Below are 19,066 nucleotides of genomic sequence, written 5' to 3' on the forward strand. Positions count from 1 at the left end.
CAGCAGTCCAATCCCTGTACCTTTTGCAGAATATTAGTCTGTCCCTGATGTTTTTCCTGGAGAGAAGCGGCTTCTTTGCTGCCCTTCTTGACACCAGGCCATCCTCCAAAAGTCTTCGCCTCACTGTGCGTGCAGATGCACTCACACCTGCCTGCTGCCATTCCTGAGCAAGCTCTGTACTGGTGGTGCCCCGATCCCGCAGCTGAATCAACTTTAGGAGACGGTCCCAGCGCTCGCTGGACTTTCTTGGACGCCCTGAAGCCTTCTTCACAACAATTGAACCACTCTCCTTGCCTGTGAAGCCCTTTTTGTGCAAAGCAATGATGACGGCACGTGTTTCCTTGCAGGTAACCATGGTTGACAGAGGAAGAACAATGATTCCAAGCACCACCCTCCTTTTGAAGCTTCCAGTCTGTTATTCGAACTCAATCAGCATGACAGAGTGATCTCCAGCCTTGTCCTCGTCAACACTCACACCTGTGTTAATGAGAATCACTGACATGATGTCAGCTGGTCCTTTTGTGGCAGGGCTGAAATGCAATGGAAATGTTTTTTGGGGATTCAGTTAATTTGCATGGCATAGAGGGACTTTGCAATTAATTGCAATTCATCTGTTCACTCTTCATAACATTCTGGAGTATATGCAAATTGCCATCATACAAACTGAGGCAGCAGACTTTGTGAAAATTAATATTTGTGTCATTCTCAAAACTTTTTGGCCACGAGTGTATTATGATCATACTGTATATTCCCAGAGTTTGCTAAATGAATTGCACAAAACCAAATGGATTTTACTTTTTAATAGATAATGAAAGGTTTACAATTAGATACGATTCAGACAACAGTAAAAATACATATGAATAATAGGATTCAAAACCTATTTAAGACTACATGCTTCTACAGAAATAGACATGTCTTGATAAGAATAAACAATGACACAGACTACAGAAGATCAGACTAATTACACAAGTCAATATACTGTTCGGAAAATACTTAAGGTTTTTATACAAGAGATCAGGGACTACATCAAACTCAAGCTACAAGAACAGTTTCTTTAAACTCAAAGGAGGAGACAGGCAGGAAGGTCAATAGAACTTGGGCTTTGGGAGTCTCAATACATGCATTTAAAAAGCATTATAGATAGTAGGATACTTGGTGGGTTACACTACGGTTAGAGGTCTCTGAGTCCCTTCTTGCTCGTCGCTTGGCGCACCTCCTCCATGAGGTCCTTGAGATACTGGATCCCATTGGCGATGGAGTCTGCTTTCTCCGCCAGCTTGTGGTTCCTTTGCTCCAGCTTGTCGCACTCCGCGCTCAGGTCCTCCTGCGCAGTCTTCTTCTTCTGGCGGTAGCGCGTGGCCGCCGTCTTGTTCTGCGCCATCTTCTTGAGCTTCTTCTCCTTCGGGGGTCCTCCAGTGGATGTGGTGGTGGGAGATGGCTGGTCTGGATGTTGTGGCCTAGACTTGGGGGTTGTTGGGTACGGGTTTCTCCTGTTTTGGAACCTTGACTGAGTTGTGGCGATGGAGGGCCAGTTGAGCTGACCGGAGGAGCTTAAGCTGCCATCACTGTCAGAGGAGAGGATCTCTGGGATGGTGACGGTGGGGGTTGTCACGCCAACCTCGTGTTTAGGGGCCAGGAGGACAACGATGCGGGTCGGGGAGAGAGACAGCACGATGCTGGGGACCGGCTGGGGAACCTCCAGGTGAAGCAGCTTCTCGCTGACACTCGCCGAGGCATCCACCTCACTACCCAACTTTAAGGTGAAGGTGGGAGATGGAAGAAGAGAGGGGGCTGGGGACTGGGGCTCTGATTTGATCTCCAGCTCCTCCTGGGCATCGGGGACGCAGGGGGGAGGTGAATGGACCTCCTCCTGAGGGTCTTCCTGGGGCTGTGAGACGGTCGGGGGGAGGAGTGGATCAGTGGTGGTGGGGAGGTCCGTGGGAGTAGGGAGAGTTGGGAGGGGCAGTGAGTCCAGCTCCATGGGACACTCAAAGGAAGGAATGAGGTCTTCAGGGGAGCTGGGGGAACCGTCTGGGCTGCAGGAACATATAAGTGAGTCCAGGTCAAACTCACTCAGGTCGACCTTCTTAGCCATCCAGTCCATGCCAGAAAACGCATCTTCTGTGGAGGACAAAGAAAGCGGGTTAATAGCTAAAGTAATATTAAAATACAAATATTCACATTACAAGTGGTGATCATAAATGTCAAAGTGGAAGTCTAAGTTTTTATATTTGTGATAAAAGCATTTCACTGTAAGGTCTACTACACCTGTTGTATTTGGCGCATGTGACAAATAAAATTGGATTTGAAAACCTATGACCTTTTCTATACTGCAAAAAAACAGATCATGGGAATAAAATATAAATTGCTATGGATTTCTACATACTGTCGACCAGTATGAACATACGTGTGGAGGACTTAGGATGTGGTGGTCCTCACCTTTCCCATTATCTGCACCAATGTGATGGGTGTGGCCTAGCACATCAGCAGATAGCCAAGGGAAGGACAGCAAGTATGCCTCAGCCTTCTCTTCCTGGAGGAGCAGCGAAGGCGGAGAGGGAGGGGATAGAAGGAGAATTGGAGAAGATGACGAGAGGGGTGACGCCCCCCCCTCTATCAAGGTAACTTCATCATGGTAGAGCAGCGACCCCATGGGGTCAGCCATGAGAGAGGAAGGCCCCCTGAGTAGGGCCTCCATATCGTCCAGGCCAAACTGTGAGCTCATCATGGTCATAGCTCTGTTGTTGTTGTACAGTCACTAGGATCTGAGACGGTAGGTACTGCAGTAGGAGGTCGAGCGGTTCTTTTATGCTGTCAACTACAGCAGTGCTAAGGGTTTCCACAAGGGACCTGGGAAAGAGATCGGAGAAGACATGGTGAGTTCATGTAATAATGTAAACCGAAGCTCATAATGTAGCCTAAAGAAATGGCCTTTTCTCCTTTATGTTAATTCTATATTTTGTCATGGTCAGTCATGTTATGTTGTGATTGAGTAATGTAATATGTCTGCGCACATTTTTAATTGGGTGGCAAAAAAAGTGTAAGTCTGAACTTATGTTTATATCTGTAATGCGTTTTGTGCACAACACTGCCCCTACTATTTTACAACGCACCTCCTTGCACTGGCACTGAATACCCTCCCTGTCTTTGTCTTGTGACTCGCACACGCGCCAAATGAGGTCAGTCAGTTTCCACAGCAACCATCGTCAGAATGGAAGCAAAGATTTGTATAACTAAACATTGTTCGATCTGTGATGGAAGTGTGTCTAGCGAATGAGATGGCTGCTTCTGCCTCCCTAACAGCCACGCTTGTGTTCACCCTCCCGCCTTAAACACTGATTATATCGCCATTTTGTTCGGAAAAAGAACACGAACCATTTTGTTCCAGGTTGGCATTCCTGGAATAAAATCGTATCACCCATATTATTATTATTATTTTATTTTTTACCAATTTGGTGACAATGTCGCGGGCTGTTATATTAACAGTTCACTGACCATTTTGCCCGAAAGAGATACAATGTAACATTCTCTGATCTGACTTGTGACATCTGCATCCAATGTCATTCCAAGGATTTGTCTGGCGAATGGCAACCTTACGGCAAGATATACTATATGCATTTATAAAAATACTTCGCTACACAACATAAGCAGGCTAATAGCTTCACAAATTGAGGTTAGAGCTCATTGTCGTCATTGACCTGTCACAGATTCACGTTAGCTAGCCACTTGCCTACAAATATATACTTACGTCATTTTGACAAATATGAAGTTGAAGCAGTGCACTGGATTGATGCACTGTTGGATTTGCTGCTGCTAGGACCGCCGCGAACCGTTAAACTGCCATTTCGCCCAAGAAAGCGGTGTCACTTGAATGTTGCTGTGTGCTGGTTGAAAATGACGCATGCTGAGGGCGCAGCGTAATAAACAACTCTCAAAAAGACCAACGAGATATATATACACACTAGATGACTTATAGGAGGCTTTGTGTTGAAGCCACCGTGCTTCCATCTTGCCCCCCCATTGTAAAACACATTTTGGAAGTTATGGAAAAGCATTTAATGTCTACATTCATTTTTGTCACGTTTATACTATTACAGACACCTTACTGCATACTTTGAAATTATATTATGTGAGATAAACATAAAGTGAAAAAATAGTCAGATTCTTTGAGGCTTCTGATGTTACTGTCCCCACTACCGCAACAAATACTTAAATACATGTAATTTTGTCCTTGAAACATTTAAGTGAAATGTATGGAGGACTGCGCCTACTGGGGAGTGCCAATATGTCCGACCAGTGGCTTCAAAGCCTCTAAATGGCCAATACATAGCATTCAAGGGTTTATATACATCGCTGACGCAGACCTAGGATATCCTTCCACAGGTCCTCACTAGCTTCTATAGCCACAGTCATAAACCCCACCCATTTCTACAAATTCTCTTCTTAAAATGTGATATTAACCCTAACCACACTGCTAACATGCCTAACCCCTAAATTTAAATTAAGACCAAAACAAAAAAAATCTGTGGAATCTGACTTTGTGGCTATAGAAGCTAGTGGAAACCGTATCATTCCGCACATTGGGGGTTAACAGGGGCCAGTTTTAGAAATCATCCTGTGATGTCTTATACTATTCACATAATTTATGAGAGCAAACAACTTTTCAATAAATTTAATTGCATGTCCTTTTTAGTATTCAGATAATTCACAAATAGGATATAGATAAAAATGTCTTGTGGATATTCTCAGCAGTACACACTGCGTAGTAAAACATTTCACATTCACACTCGTATATTTTAAATACTTTATTTGAATCCACAAATCACATTACAGTTGAGAGGATTCAAACATTTAAAAGTTCATGGATATATGGAGACTTATGGATACAGAAAGCACCAAGGCTGCCCAAACAGCTGACACAGAGCAGTACCGCTGCTTTGCCTTTGTCCTATTCAGGCCTGCAATCTGAAAGCCACATACTGTCAGCCTATGTACATGGCTGAGTCTCCCAAATATTAGCACTGCAAGTTTGAACCAAGGCTGTTCACCGGGGCTGAAATTGCAGTAACTTGTCAGCAAAGGCTGGCTTCATGTGGGCTTCATTAGGGCAACCCACTTCAAAAATGAGCACCTCCCTCCGGCCTCCCCCCCAAAAAACAATATCTTGTATGTGTCCAAAACATTACCAGACCTTTACTGCATTAACGACGACACACACACACACCTCAAAATCTACTGGCTGCTAGAGAGAGTCTGCCACACTTGGTACAGTTCATTGAGCTCCTCCTGTAGCTCTTGGGTCACACCACAAATCCTGGTTGCAAACTTAGTCTCAGAGCCCTTTTCAGCCTCTGGCCATCCTTGTCGGTATAATACAGGTCCATGTCTCTGGCAAACCCTTTAGGATCATCTCAGACTTCATGCCCAACTGTTGGGACTTATTACACCCAGGATGCACTGCCTCCAGCCCCCTGGCCATCCGCAGGGCCTCAGGATCAGCATGATGGAGCCTGCGGAAATTGTACCGCCTCGCTCAGCCATGCCACTGTGAATGAAACAAAGACACAACTCCAAATCTGCTCTCGCGGCTTTGTACTTCTGCACCACCTCCTCCAGCCTCTTCCGGTCCACAGATTTGATTTTGTTGTTGCCCATGGCCAGTTTACAATTGGCTCATTCATCCCCCTCCTCTCCCCTGTAACTATTCCCCAGGTCGTTGCTGCAAATGAGAACGTGTTCTCAGTCAACTTACCTGGTAAAATAACGGTAAAATAAATAAATAAAATAAATGGCCGCTTTGATGCCTATCCCACTACCCGACGCCACAATGCCCGCCAAATTGCTGTGGCTATGAGGGAGGAACCCATGGTCATGTGCCCACAACGGCCACCGTCCCTCCCATGGCGTCCCTGGTGCCCTCTGCGATAGCCATGGTTTTGTTTTTCTTTTGCACGTTGTCCAGCTTCTCGGCGAGGTCGTTGAGCTCTGTGAAGTGGCCTCGCAGGGTATCATTACGCTTCATTAGCAGGCAGTTGAACAGACAGAAGCCATTTTTCACATAGAGGCACCTCTGGCTGAACTCCCTGGTGGGATAGAAAGACAGATTTAATAAAAGACAGAGGGCTGATTAAATTGTATGCCTGCCTGTATTAGATGTAAGATCAAAGCTCTATCCTTGAAATTGTGTATTAACCACATGTGTACAGGAAGAGGTTAGCCAGGTCTCACCTGGTTTCATCCTCTAGAGTCTAGACTGAGGCCATAAAATGAAGGAGGCATGTTTTCCCAGCCTGAAAGACACATACACAATTACAAACCAAATGTATTATCCCTCAGTAATCTATGGTCATATATTGAATCCTAACAGCTGAGAACAGTATTTTTATTATTATTATTTTTTTACAGAATACTTTTTTACAGAAGACTCTTTCATCCTTAAAAATGAATTAAATACAATGTAATGTAGTGTCAAATAATGCGATACACAGTACCAGTCAACCGTTTGGACACACCTACTCATTTTAAGGTTTTTCTTTATTTTTACTATTTTCTACATTGTAAAATAATAGTGAAGACATTGACATAACACATATGGTGAAGACTATGAAATAACACATACAGAATCGTGTAGTAACAAAAAGCGTTAAATCAAAATATATTTTAGATTCTTCAAAGTAGCCACCCTTTGCCTTGATGACAGCTTTGCACACTCTGGGTATTCTCTCAACCAGCTTCACCTGGAATGTTTTCCCATGAGTCTTTTCCTAGCCACCATGCTTCTACATCTGCGTTGCTTGCCGTTTCTGGTTTTAGGCTGGGTTTCTGTATAGCACTTTGTGACATCTGCGGATGTAAAAATGTCTTCATAAATACATTTGATTGATTGGAGTTCCCACATATGCTGAGCACTTTTTGTCTGCTTTTCCTTCACTCTGCAATCCAACTCATCCCAAACCATCTCATTTGAGTTGAGGTGAGGTGATTGTGCAGGCCAGCTCATCTGATGCAGCACTCCATCACTCTCGTTTTTGCTCAAATAGCCCTTACACACCCTGGAGGTGTGTTCGATCATTGTCCTGTTGAAAAACAAATGATAGTCCCACTAAGTGCAAACCAGATGGGATGTCGTCTCTTTTTATTATCGGTGTCCTTTAGCAATGGTTTCTTTGCAGCAATTCGACCATGAAGGCCTGATTCACGTATTCTCCTCTGAACAGTTGATGTTGTCCGTTACTTGAACTCTGTAAAGCATTTATTTGGGCTGCAATTTCTGAGGGTGGTAACTGTAACGAACTTATCCTCTACAGCAGAGGTGACTCTGGGTCTTCCTTTCCTGTGGCGGTCCTCATGAGAGCCAGTTTCATCATAGCGCTTGATGGTTTTTGCGACTGCACTTGAAGAAACTTTCAAATGACTGACCTTCATGTCTTAAAGTAATGATGGACTGTCGTTTCTCTTCGCTTATTTGAGATGTTCTTGCCATAATATGGACTTTTACCAAATAGGGCCATCTTCTGTATACCATCCGTACCTTGTCACAACACAACTGATTGGCTCAAACGCATTAAGAAAGAAATTCCACAAATTAACTTTTTTCAAGGGACACCTGTTAAGTGAAATGCATTCCAGGTGACTACCTCATGAAGCTGGTTGAGAGAATGCCAAGAGTGTGCAAAGCTGTCATCAAGGCAAAGGGTGGCTACTTCGAAGAATCTAAAATATAATATATTTAGATTTTTTAAACACTTTTTTTGGTTACTACATGATTCCATATGTGTCATTTCATAGTTATGATGTCTTCACTATTATTCTACAATGTAGTAAATAGTAAAAGTAAAGAAAAACCCTGAAATGAGTAGGTGTGTCCTAACTTTTGACTGGTACTGTAGATCTGTGGTAATGTTTAACTCACATCCCACTGTCTTCATCCATCTCATTCGATTTTCAAATTCCTGCTGAAAAACAAAAATAGGTACACACAGGTTTTTAGATCAAATTGAAATGATGCATAATCTAATAATGCAGGTGAACAGCATCAGAAAGGGGAAACCTCATGTGAAGCCTGGTTTTGGCTTAGGCACTGAGAATAGAACGTACTACATACATCAGTACAAAAGAAGGAAACAAAATTCCCCCAATCATTACAATACAAATCCATCAGATCAGACATCACTCTGCTTCCTCATTGAATCCACAGTTCTGATAATGGTTACCAGGTTGGAACTGTGGTGCTGCCTGTGTTTTGTAGACGCTGCTAGATGGGTTGAACTGAAATGATAGAGATTCAAAAACCATTGTTACATTTTTTTTTAAATCGAACACAATGTAGGTATAGACTATATCACTTATTGTCAGGTACGGTGTGGCATGCGAGTGTGTGCATGCATTTGTGTGTGTGTGTCCGTGAATGTGAGAAATTGTGTGTGTGTGTGTGTATCTCACCTGGAATGTGTTCTCATCAGGCAGTACTTCTAGAGAAGGTAATTGGTCCTGAACCTCGCTGATCTCGCTGTAGACTGACGCTGAGTGGAAGATGGTGGTAGGTTGATACGACAGAGATGGTCTATTTACAGGTGGTGGTGGTGGTGGTGGTGGGGTAGGGAGTTGAGGACGAGCATGCAGAGAGCCTCCTTTTGCGTTGGTGGGCTATGTAATGAATTTAGTTTTGTTTTACAGACACTAGCAACTATTGCTGCAACTTCAATATCTGACATAGTATCTGTGATAGAAAAATGACATATTTACCTGATTTGTTGGCTATGACGATTATATACTTCACTAAACAGTAAGACATTTCTGTTCTATTAAATGTCTGTGTGAACTGAGAGCCTAAAAAGCACAGTCAGATTTCACCTGCATTACTACATTTTGGATTTCAAAGTAAATCTCATCTTTGTATAATACACTCAATAAAAACTATTATATTTATCATAGTGATTTCAGAGTAACATTAAAACACAATAATATGCCCCACCAACATTAGACAACAGTAAAACCTCAAATTGTTGAGATAAGTCAGATTAACTGATGACTAAAATAGCAGTGCAGAAGGCACTCTTTTGCTAAGTGCAGAGACTTATTGTAGGTAATGAATGTGAAGGGCAATGCTACATACTTTGTGGTGCAGCAGAAAGATCAGTGCAGATCAGACTTCAAATCCCAGGTGGGGTCATGTTTCAGCTGAACAGCGTACCACTTACTTTAAAACCACCATACCATTACTTTAAAACCACCATACCATTACTTTATTAATAATGGTTTGGGATCATCTGGGACCATCATGTGACGTCCTGACAACTGGTAAAACAAATGTCTTGAGAACATTTCACAAACATCCTAACATGGTCCTCACCCCATTACGGAAAACCACATGAATTTCACCTGATCACGTGTTTAAGCTAAGTTAATGTGACAACATGTAAAGTGTGAGTGGACCAAGTAATTTTAGGTTGCTCGAAAGCGGAAAGGTGGAATAAACGAGTCGGGAGCAGGTTTTCTTACATTGAACAAAGTTCTCTATTTTTCTCTATTTTCTTTCTTCTCAAACAATCCCACACAATCAAGGATCTCACAAGGATAACACACATCTTCTTCTTTACAAGGATAAGGAACACCAGGTGAGTAACTTTGAACTATAACACAAATCACGGGTGTGTCACTGCCTCAACTATCCATTCGTGGAGAGCTCCTTTCGGGGTGGTGGTGCGGATCGGTGGTTGCCATTCCCAAGAGGTAGTTTGTCCTCTTCTTCTCCCTTTCATCAGGTAAATCCTCTCCTTCGGAGAATCAATCACCATTTATTTTTCTCCAGACTGCTGGTTCCCTCCTCTCTCTTGTAGGGGGATAGAAATAGGTGATTAGTACAGTCAGCTGTGCTTAACTGCCTTTGATCACCTTTACTCACCGGGCTGGGCTACTATCCGTGGGACCAGGCTGCCGCCTGCTGGTCCTTCCACAAAAGCAACATGTATTAACATGAAACTAAACACGCGACAACATGTGAAAACATGGTCTCGTGAAATGTTCCTAAAACATGTTTGCAAAATGATTTCACTTGCACATGTGAAGTGTCCCAAAAACACATGTTTTCACATGTGAACAATAACAACAAATCAACAAGACACAAGTACATTTAATAACCATGAGGGGACTTTTTGAGTTTCAGGAAGGAAGGAACATAAATAGAGGTGGTTATATTTCACTGTGAACACTTCCCTGTCTCTGTCACACACATACAGTATCTGTTTCACCTCAGATGAAAGCAATGAAAGCATATCACAATAAATAAATGTTGTACTATATCCTTTGAACGGCACCATGTGTGTATGTATAGTCAGTCGTGAGCTGTGTTTGTGCTTCTGTCAGCACCAGCTGGAGACAGGGGCATGTACGGCTCTCATGGAGCCGTACAAGCACCAGTTGGAGCTGGGGGTCGAACAGGGCAAGGGGACTGACTGTGCTTTCGTTCTATGGAATCCTATACCAATACAAAGAAAGCAAAGATGTCTTATTGACAGAAAGTAAAGTTACACTGATAAAACAGTGAACGTTGATGTCTTTTCTTCTTTGCAATGAATATGAAGTACTCTCTCTCACCTGAGGTTGTAGTAGGTGCATTTCTGGTAGCGTCCTCTCATACTCTGAAGAGGCTGAAGAGGAGCGGGACATCATGGGGGACCGAGGGGGTCTCACAGGCCATGGGAGAGGAGGAGGGGAAGGCTTATTTTTGCTATACCCGTCGAAGGCCTGTGTTAAACCTCAGCGAAGAGTAGTGGGTTGATTTGTTTTATTCAACCTATCTTACTGTATACACTATATACTGGCTCATTCAGTGGTTCTCTTGGTTTACCTTCTCAGTCATTCCAAGTTTAGATCTATCAACATTGTCATAGCCCCCACCTGCAGATGGAGAGGGCCTCAGAAGAGTGCAATAGGTCTTGGGAGGAACTGGAGGGCGGCGAACAGGACGGGGGTTCAAACAGGGGCTCTGATAGGCTGTTAGGGAGCCAGTCTGATTGGAGGTCAGTCAAAACAGTTCATCAATCATTTAGCAACAACAATTGGAACATTAACCGCAAGAGACAGTGAGCCAGACTAGAAAGGGAAGAATGAGAGGGGAAAAGAGGAAGAGGCCCCCGGCCTCTGCACAGCAGTGAGTGTATCTTCTATGCTGGTTCTGACAGGAAAACTGATTAGAAGAACCTAGATGTAATGAAACACGCGAAGAGGGTGTTGTTGACTCACCTGGGTATCCATCACATTGCTGTAGCTTGGGGAGAGGCCTGGGAAGCCTGAGTTCTGTTTCTTGTCCAGGGGCTCTGAGTGGGACATAGACTGGGGAAATGCTGGCTGAGTCTAGATTTGGTACACAGATTGACTTCTTCCTGTTAGACTTAGCTGAGACACAAATCACAAGGTCACGATTATGTGCAGTTAAACGGTATATAGACTGTTGTGGCGTCATAGAGCTTTGGGCCAGTAACGGAAAGGTTGCTGGTTTGAATACCTGAGACGACAAGGGGGAAAAAATATATATATATCTGTCGCAGTGCCCTTGAGCAAGGCACTTAACCCTAATTGTTCCAGGGACGCTGTACAATGGTGACCCTACTCTCTGCGGATGTCTCAGGGGAAGTTGGGATATGCCAAAAATAATAAATACATTCCCATTACACGCTTTTGTGTAACAGGGCAAATATAAGCACCCCCCCCCCCCCCCCCCAAATTAGTAGTATTATTATAATATGAATAATAAGTACTTTACTGTTACAGCCCATTAGGATTAATGAAATTATAATATAGCTATTGTGACCAACCAGAGTTTTGAAACCCAGGTCTCCTGCGTACGACAGTATAAGGTGCATTTCTTCATGTCTTTAAATCATACATTTTTAGTGCTGTCCTGCATTTGATCTCACTTGGCTTCTACTCACCTGGGGCTCTGACATCTGAGGCCGTTAGTCACCAGCAGTCACAAAGTTTGTCCGAAAGGGAGACCGGCTCCTTGACCTGGCAGACCCTCGTGTCTGGCTATTCCATGGGCTTCCATTGTACCTATAATTCTATCAAACGCAATTCAAAAATCTTTAACACTGTCAAAGAAGGATTTGAAAAATTGGCAATTTTCCTTCTGGCATCATCCTTACCGTTGATGCGTTTTCCTCTTGGCTGTCTGAATCCACCTGTAAGGATGGGAGGTCATAGGACCCGATGGCCGTGGACAACTTCACCAAGAATGACTTCCTGGGGGGTATAGGAGGCTAGGGGCAGAATGATGGGGAAACAACTACATCAAATCACTGCAAACTCTCGCTTGTCTTTTTACATGGCAAATCTCCAGTGAGAGCTTTGTTTTGAAATGTTGCACTTCCCCCCTGATATCAAGTCTACTGTGTGAGGAAGATCCAAGACTCAGAAATACAAGATTACATCTAACTATGAGCAATGACAAATACTTTTAATACCATAATGTGCGTTAAGGCTTTAGTTTCACACTGAAAGTGGACACTGTTTTAATGATAACACAACAACCAACCAATGAATAGGATATCCGACCATATCATTTTCACAACATCCCATTTTGGAAATGGTAGGGCGATATACACTACCATTCAAAAGTTTGGGGTCACTTAGAAATGTCCTTGTTTTTGAAAGAAAAACACGTTTTTTTTGTCCATTAAAATACCATCAAATTGATCAGAAATACAGTGTAGACATGGTTAATGTTGTAAATGACTTAGCTGGAATGTCTGATTTTTTTATGGAATATCTACATAGGCGTACTATTATCAGCAACCATCACTCCTGTGTTCCAATGGCAAGTTGTGTTAGCTAATCCAAGTTTATCATTTTAAAAGGCAAAAAAAAACTTTTGCAATTATGTTAGCAAATCAAATCAAACGTATTTATATAGCCCTTCGTACATCAGCTGATATCACAAAGTGCTGTACAGAAACCCAGCCTAAAACCCCAAACAGCAAGCAATGCAGGTGTAGAAGCACGGTGGCTAGGAAAAACTCCTTAGAAAGGCCAAAACCTAGGAAGAAACCTAGAGAGGAACCAGGCTATGAGCGGTGGCCAGTCCTCTTCTGGCTGTGCCGGGTGGAGATTATAACAGAACATGGCCAAGATGTTCAAATGTTCATAAATGACCAGCATGGTCAAATAATAATAATCACAGTAGTTGTCGAGGGTGCAGCAAGTCAGCACCTCAGGAGTAAATGTCAGTTGGCTTTTCATAGCCGATCATTAAGAGTATCTCTACCGCTCCTGCGGTCTCTAGAGAGTTGAAAACAGCAGGTCTGGGATAGGTAGCACGTCCAGTGAACAGGTCAGGGTTCCATAGCCGCAGGCAGAACAGTTGAAATTGGAGCAGCAGCACGGCCAGGTGGACTGGGGACAGCAAGGAGTCATCATGTCAGGTCGTCCTGAGGCATGGTCCTAGGGCTCAGGTCCTCCGAGAGAGAGAAAGAAAGAGAGAAAGAGAGAATTAGAGAGAGCATACTTAAATTCACACAGGACACCGGATAAGACAGAAGTACTCCAGATATAACAAACTGACCCTAGCCCCCCGACACATAAACTAATGCAGCATAAATACTGGAGGCTGAGACAGGAGGGGTCAGGAGACACTGTGGCCCCATCCGATGATATCCCCGGACAGAGCCAAGTGTTTGTAGACTTTAAGAAACAAAGATGAAGGGACAGTTTCATCAGTACGTGCTTAAAGAAAGTCATATCACAAAGATCACAGATGACAGTGCCCACCAAATCTATGACAATGGAGAATGAATTGTAAGCACCAAAGTGTGTTTGTCAAAATAATATCTGAAAATGTCAGTTGTTGTACATAAATTGCTATTGCAAATAGAAGTATTATGATATATGCAGTTGAGGAATATTCCAAGTACCAACACTACATGTAGAACGGACATAAGACATTCCCACATACAGTATTTTTTTATTTCACCTTTATTCAACCAGGTAAGAAAGTTGAGAACAAGTTCTCATTTACAACTGCGACCTGGCCAAGATAAAGCAAAACAGTGTGACACAAACAACAAGGCAGAGTTACACAGGGAATAAACAAACGTACAGTCAATAACACAATAGAAAAGTCTATATACAGTGTGTGCAAATGAAGTAAGATTAGGGAGGTAAAGGCAATAAATAGGCCGTAGTGGCAAAATAAATACAATTACGCAAATAAACACTGGAGTGATAGGTGTGCAGAAGATGCAAGATGCAAGTAGAGATACTGGGGTGCAAAGGAGCAAAATGAAAATATATATAATAAATAAATATAATAAAATAACAATATGGGGATGAGGTATTTGGATGGGCTATTTACAGATGGGCTATGTACAGGTGCAATGATCTGTAAGCTGCTCTGATAGCTGATACTTAAAGGTAGTGGGGGAGATATGAGTCTCCAGCATCAGTGATTTTTCAAGTCGTTCCAGTCATTGGCAGCAGAGAACTGGAAGGAAAGGCAGCCAAACGAGGAATTGGCTTTTGGGGTGACCAGTGAAATATACCTGCTGGAGCGCGTGCTATGGGTGGGTGCTGCTATAGTGACCAGTGAGCTGAGATAAGACGGGGCTTTACCTAGCAAGGACTTATAGATGACCTGGAGCCAGTGGGTTTGGCGACGAATATGAAGCGAGTGCCAGCCAACGAGAACATACAGGTCGCAGTGGTCACAGTGGTGGGTAGTATATGGGGCTTTGGTGACGCATCCAATTTGCTGACTAGAGTATTGTAGGCTATTTTGTCAAGGATCGGTAGAATAGTCAGTTTTACGAGGGTATGTTTGGATGCATGAGTGAAGGATGCTTTGCTGCAAAATAGGAAGCCAATTCTAGATTACATTTTGGATTGGAGATGCTTAATATGAGTCTGGAAGGATTACAGTCTAGCCAGACACCTAGGTATTTGTAGTTGTCCACATATTCTAAGTCAGAACGTCCAGAGTAGTGATGCTAGGCGGGCGGGCAGGTGCGGGCAGCGATCGGTTGAAGAGCATGTGTTTAGTTTTACTTGCATTTAAGAGCAGTTGGAGGCCACGGAAGGAGAGTTGTATGGTTAGTTAACAGTGTCCAAAGAAGGACCAGAAGTATACAGAATGGTGTTGTCTGCGTAAAAGTGGATCAGAGAATCACCAGCAGCAAGAGCGACATCATTGATGTATACAGAGAAAAGAGTCGACCCGAGAATTGAACCCTGTAGCACCCCCATAGACTGCCAGAGGTCCAGACATCAAGCCCTCCGATTTGCCACACTGAACTCTATCAGAGAATTAGTTGGTGAACCAGGCGAGGCAGTCATTTGAGAAACCAAGGCTGTTGAGTCTGCCGATAAGTTCCTAACCCTGAAAAGTTGCATATCGCGAGGGCTATTAGATGCTAATGCAGTACGCCACAGGATGTTTTTGTGCTGGTCAAGGGCAGTCAGGTCTGGAGTGAACCAAGGGCTATATCTTTTCCTGGTTCTACATTTTTTGAATGGGGCATGCTTATTTAAGATGGTGATGAAAGCACTTTTAAAGAGTAACCAGTCATCCTCTACTGATGGAATGAGGTCAATTTCTTTCCAGGATACACGGGCCAGGTTGATTAGAAAGGCCTACTCGCTGAAGTGTTTTTGTGAGTGTTTGACTGTGATGAGGGGTGGTTGTTTGACCGCGGACCCATTACGGACGCAGGCAATGAGGCAGTGATCACTGAGATCCTGGTTGAAGACAGCAGAGGTGTATTTAGAGGACAGGTTGGTCAGGATGATATCTATGAGGGTGCCCGAGTTTACGGATTTGGGGTTGTACCTGGTAAATTTCATAATTTGGGTGAGGTTGAGGGCATCTAGCTTAGATTGTAGGACGGCCGGAGTGATAAGCATATCCCAGTTTAGGTCACCTAACAGTACAAACTCTGAAGATAAATGGGGGGCAATTAATTCACATATGGTGTCCAGGGCGCAGCTGGGGGCTGAGGGGGGTCTGTAACAAGCGGCAACAGTGAGAGACTTATTTCTGAAAAGGTGGGTTTTTAAAAGTAGAAGCTCAAACTGTTTGGGCACAGACCTGGATAGCATGACAGAACCCTGCAGTAGATTGCAACTCCACCCCCTTCGGCAGTTCTGTCTTGGGGGAAAATGTATACACATTCATAGAGGAATTTTCCAGCTATGATTTTACCACTCATAATCCAGAATGGATATGACAATGTGGCCAGCACAGGACGTAATACAACAATCTACTTTTTGATATTTTTGACTTCTTATCTGGTAAACTGCTACTATGTGTCAAGAAGAGAGCCCCAAATAGGGGTTAGTGTACTCCAGTAAAAAACTATTGCCATGTATCCCCGTTCATAGGAGCATGAAAGACTCGTCTCTGGTAGAATTGAGTTGGCACTTTATTGGCCCAAACACCCACAGACTTACAAGGTTGAGGTTACTCATGGATAGTAATTAGTCATTTTTTTTTGCATTGATGCATTGTGTCTTCTAACTGTCCAAGAATAGGATCCAAAGTGGTAGGAAATATTTGTTCCCATAAATACAAAGGAGGATATCTCTCCTCATACCTCTGGCACTTTAGTCAGACTGCCAGACTGTGCACCACAGAGGCAATCAGGAGAGAATACATACAGGTCAACGGTGCCAATTGAATGTCAAGGGGTGTGTCTGCCTTTTGGATGACTCACTCTTTACAGAGAACCCCTGTGGTTCAAGTCAAGAGCTACCCTTCCCATTTCAATCTGCTCTGCGCATGTCTGAAAGTGACAGAGCCAGCAGCCAAGAGAGTTTTTCACAGTATGTCATAAAAAATTATTACACTTATGAATGTAGGTAAAATGCTAATATGTATTAGATCCAGTACAATGGAATAACTAAGACCTGAATTTGAATCCTGCGTGTTCCGATTCCTCCTTCTCTTTCTGTCCAGCAGGGTCAACTAAAAACACTTGGGCCTGATGGCTCATGCAGATACTGGGGAAGCAATATAGAAATGTATTGATCCCTTAAATGATTTTACTATAAAATGACCCATATCACAACCCTCATACCTCTTCACAAAAATGTACCTAAATCAATTTTGGAAAAAGGATTTTACTCACAAAAGATGTAGGAATGTATTTTTCCAGTTAGAAATAGTAGGCCATGCATCAAATAACTATTTTCATCAGAAAAAACGAACCCTCAAATGCACTATTGCATTTTGTAAGTTGTCTGCAGGTGGCTTGTTGTGAATGTACTCAAATATCAAGTCATTATCAGGTTATGGAAAGTGCGTTCTAATACTCAACGTAGAAGGATTTGTCTTAATGTACAGTATATGAAAGTGATGCTATGAAAAGGAGTCTTTCACCTTATCAAGCTCACTCTGACTGACAAATCACTGCCTATTATTATGAATAAAAAGAACACATGAAACATTGTGTTTTTCATGAGGCCTACCTGTGTGCCTTCTTTTAAGCACCTCTGTTTGAACACCTCTCCTGTCCTTGATCATTACCACATACAGCCATTTGTGGATCTTTTCAGTGTCCATGTGAAAGATAGTTATTGCGAGGCTGGAACATTTGTTAACTTAACATTTTTTTTTAGCACCCATGTGAAATGAAGGCCTGCAAAGCTTACAGATTTAAGTCTAATAGCATGATAAGAAAGTAGACAAACATCAGAGTGTGCGATATGAAGGTATAGCCAGTCGACATTCTGAACCTTGTTTGAGGTTAGTAGGTCACATGACCAAGGAGCTATTGACATTTTAAATTGAGAAGAATTCATGTAAAATCTTGTGAGATGAAAATGGACAAACTAAAGAGTGTGCAATATAGAAGGGTAGTCAGTGGACATTCTGAACCTTGTTTGAAGTCATTAGGTCACATGACCAAGGAGCTATTGAAATTTTACATTTAGAAAAGTTCATGTAAGATCTTGTGAGATGAAAATGGACAAACTAAAGGGTGTGCAATATAGAAGGGTAGTCAGTGAACATTCGGAACCTTGTTTGAGTCCAGTTGGTCAAATGACCAAAGAGCTTTGAAATTCAAAAATGTAAATAACTAATTTAAAATAGTGTGAGATGTAAATAGACTAAAAATAAATGTGTGCAATGTGTGTCTATGCCATCAGGTTAGCTAGAACCAGTTTTGAAAGTTTTAGGAGTAATGGTTAAATAGCTATTGAAATTTGAAAAATGTGATTTGTCACTATGTTGACGGTCCCTAACTGCTGTTGGTGGACGTAAGGAAGACTACAGACGAATATCCGTCGAATATCCAACCTGAAACTGTCTTTACTTCGTCCAGGTTGCGGTTGTAAATGAGAAGTGATTCTCAACTGGCCTACCTGGTTAAATAAATATTAAACCTGCAGCTGAGCAACTCATCCACGACTTTATTTCATCCCGACGGGACTATTGTAATGTCCTTTTTGTTGGCGCATCTGCCAAGTGCCTAAACTGGCTACAATATGGCCAAAACTTTGCTCCACGTGTCCTCACCCACACTATTAGGGCTGAAGAATCTCTGTCCTCCTTTAAGGCACAGCTCAAGACCTTGCTAATTCTGTTCTCATGTTCTCCGGATCTGGCGACACCTATAGCTTTGATCGTTGTCTGTGTTGTTTTGGATTGTTTTTATTCATTTTTTTTTGTTTAATTTATTATTTACAAATTATTACAAATTGACAAATTATTATAATGTTAGTGGGAAAATGGACATCTTCAAATCAAAACCCAACCTTCATGTTGTGACAAACGGATGTTCGAAACTCCGTTTTAGACAAGACTTAATTTATGACCAAAATTATTATATTTTACACTTTGTAGTAAATTTTGACACTATAATAACTTTTTACGACTCCTGTCGATGTCTGATAGGCTGTTTTAAAAATGATGCGTTGCTTTTTAATGGCAGTCGGTCTTTAAGAGGGGTTCTTGCAGATGCAGCAACGCCCCGAATTGCGGGCCGCAATCAGACCCCTCACCATGTATCACCATCGTGATCCTGAGACAACGACTTGTCAAGTGCGCAGTATGGTGTCTGATTTAAAATGTTCG

The 19,066-nt window shown here is 42.6% G+C and overlaps 1 protein-coding gene across 2 annotated transcripts; it reads right to left on the reverse strand.

Annotated features, from left to right (window-relative positions):
• Window positions 1–785: 785 nt before the first annotated feature.
• Window positions 786–3,916, reverse strand: LOC120034366 (cyclic AMP-dependent transcription factor ATF-4-like). 2 transcript variants are annotated; one of them, XM_038980893.1, is made up of 3 exons: window positions 3,749–3,916; window positions 2,440–2,850; window positions 786–2,118 (listed from the first exon to the last, which is right to left on the reverse strand). In XM_038980893.1, the coding sequence occupies exons 2-3, from the start codon at window positions 2,732–2,734 to the stop codon at window positions 1,172–1,174; spliced, it is 1,242 nt and encodes a 413-aa protein (XP_038836821.1). In that variant the 5' UTR covers window positions 2,735–2,850; window positions 3,749–3,916; the 3' UTR covers window positions 786–1,171. The 2 variants fall into 2 exon arrangements, with proteins under 2 accessions (XP_038836821.1, XP_038836820.1); XM_038980892.1 differs by having other exon boundaries at window positions 786–2,121; window positions 3,749–3,915.
• Window positions 3,917–19,066: the final 15,150 nt, after the last annotated feature.

This window comes from Salvelinus namaycush, chromosome 41 (genome assembly GCF_016432855.1).
Source record: "Salvelinus namaycush isolate Seneca chromosome 41, SaNama_1.0, whole genome shotgun sequence".
NCBI lineage: Eukaryota > Metazoa > Chordata > Actinopteri > Salmoniformes > Salmonidae > Salvelinus > Salvelinus namaycush.

What these genes read in the sequence shown, in the direction of transcription:
- LOC120034366 (XM_038980892.1), bottom strand. Translation starts at nt 2,734, where the DNA reads ATGACCATGATGAGCTCACAGTTTGGCCTGGACGATATGGAGGCCCTA. An exon ending in TGGTGCAGATAATGGGAAAG is followed by an intron (nt 2,122 to 2,439) that starts GTGAGGACCACC and finishes TGTCCTCCACAG; the next exon opens with AAGATGCGTTTTCTGGCATG.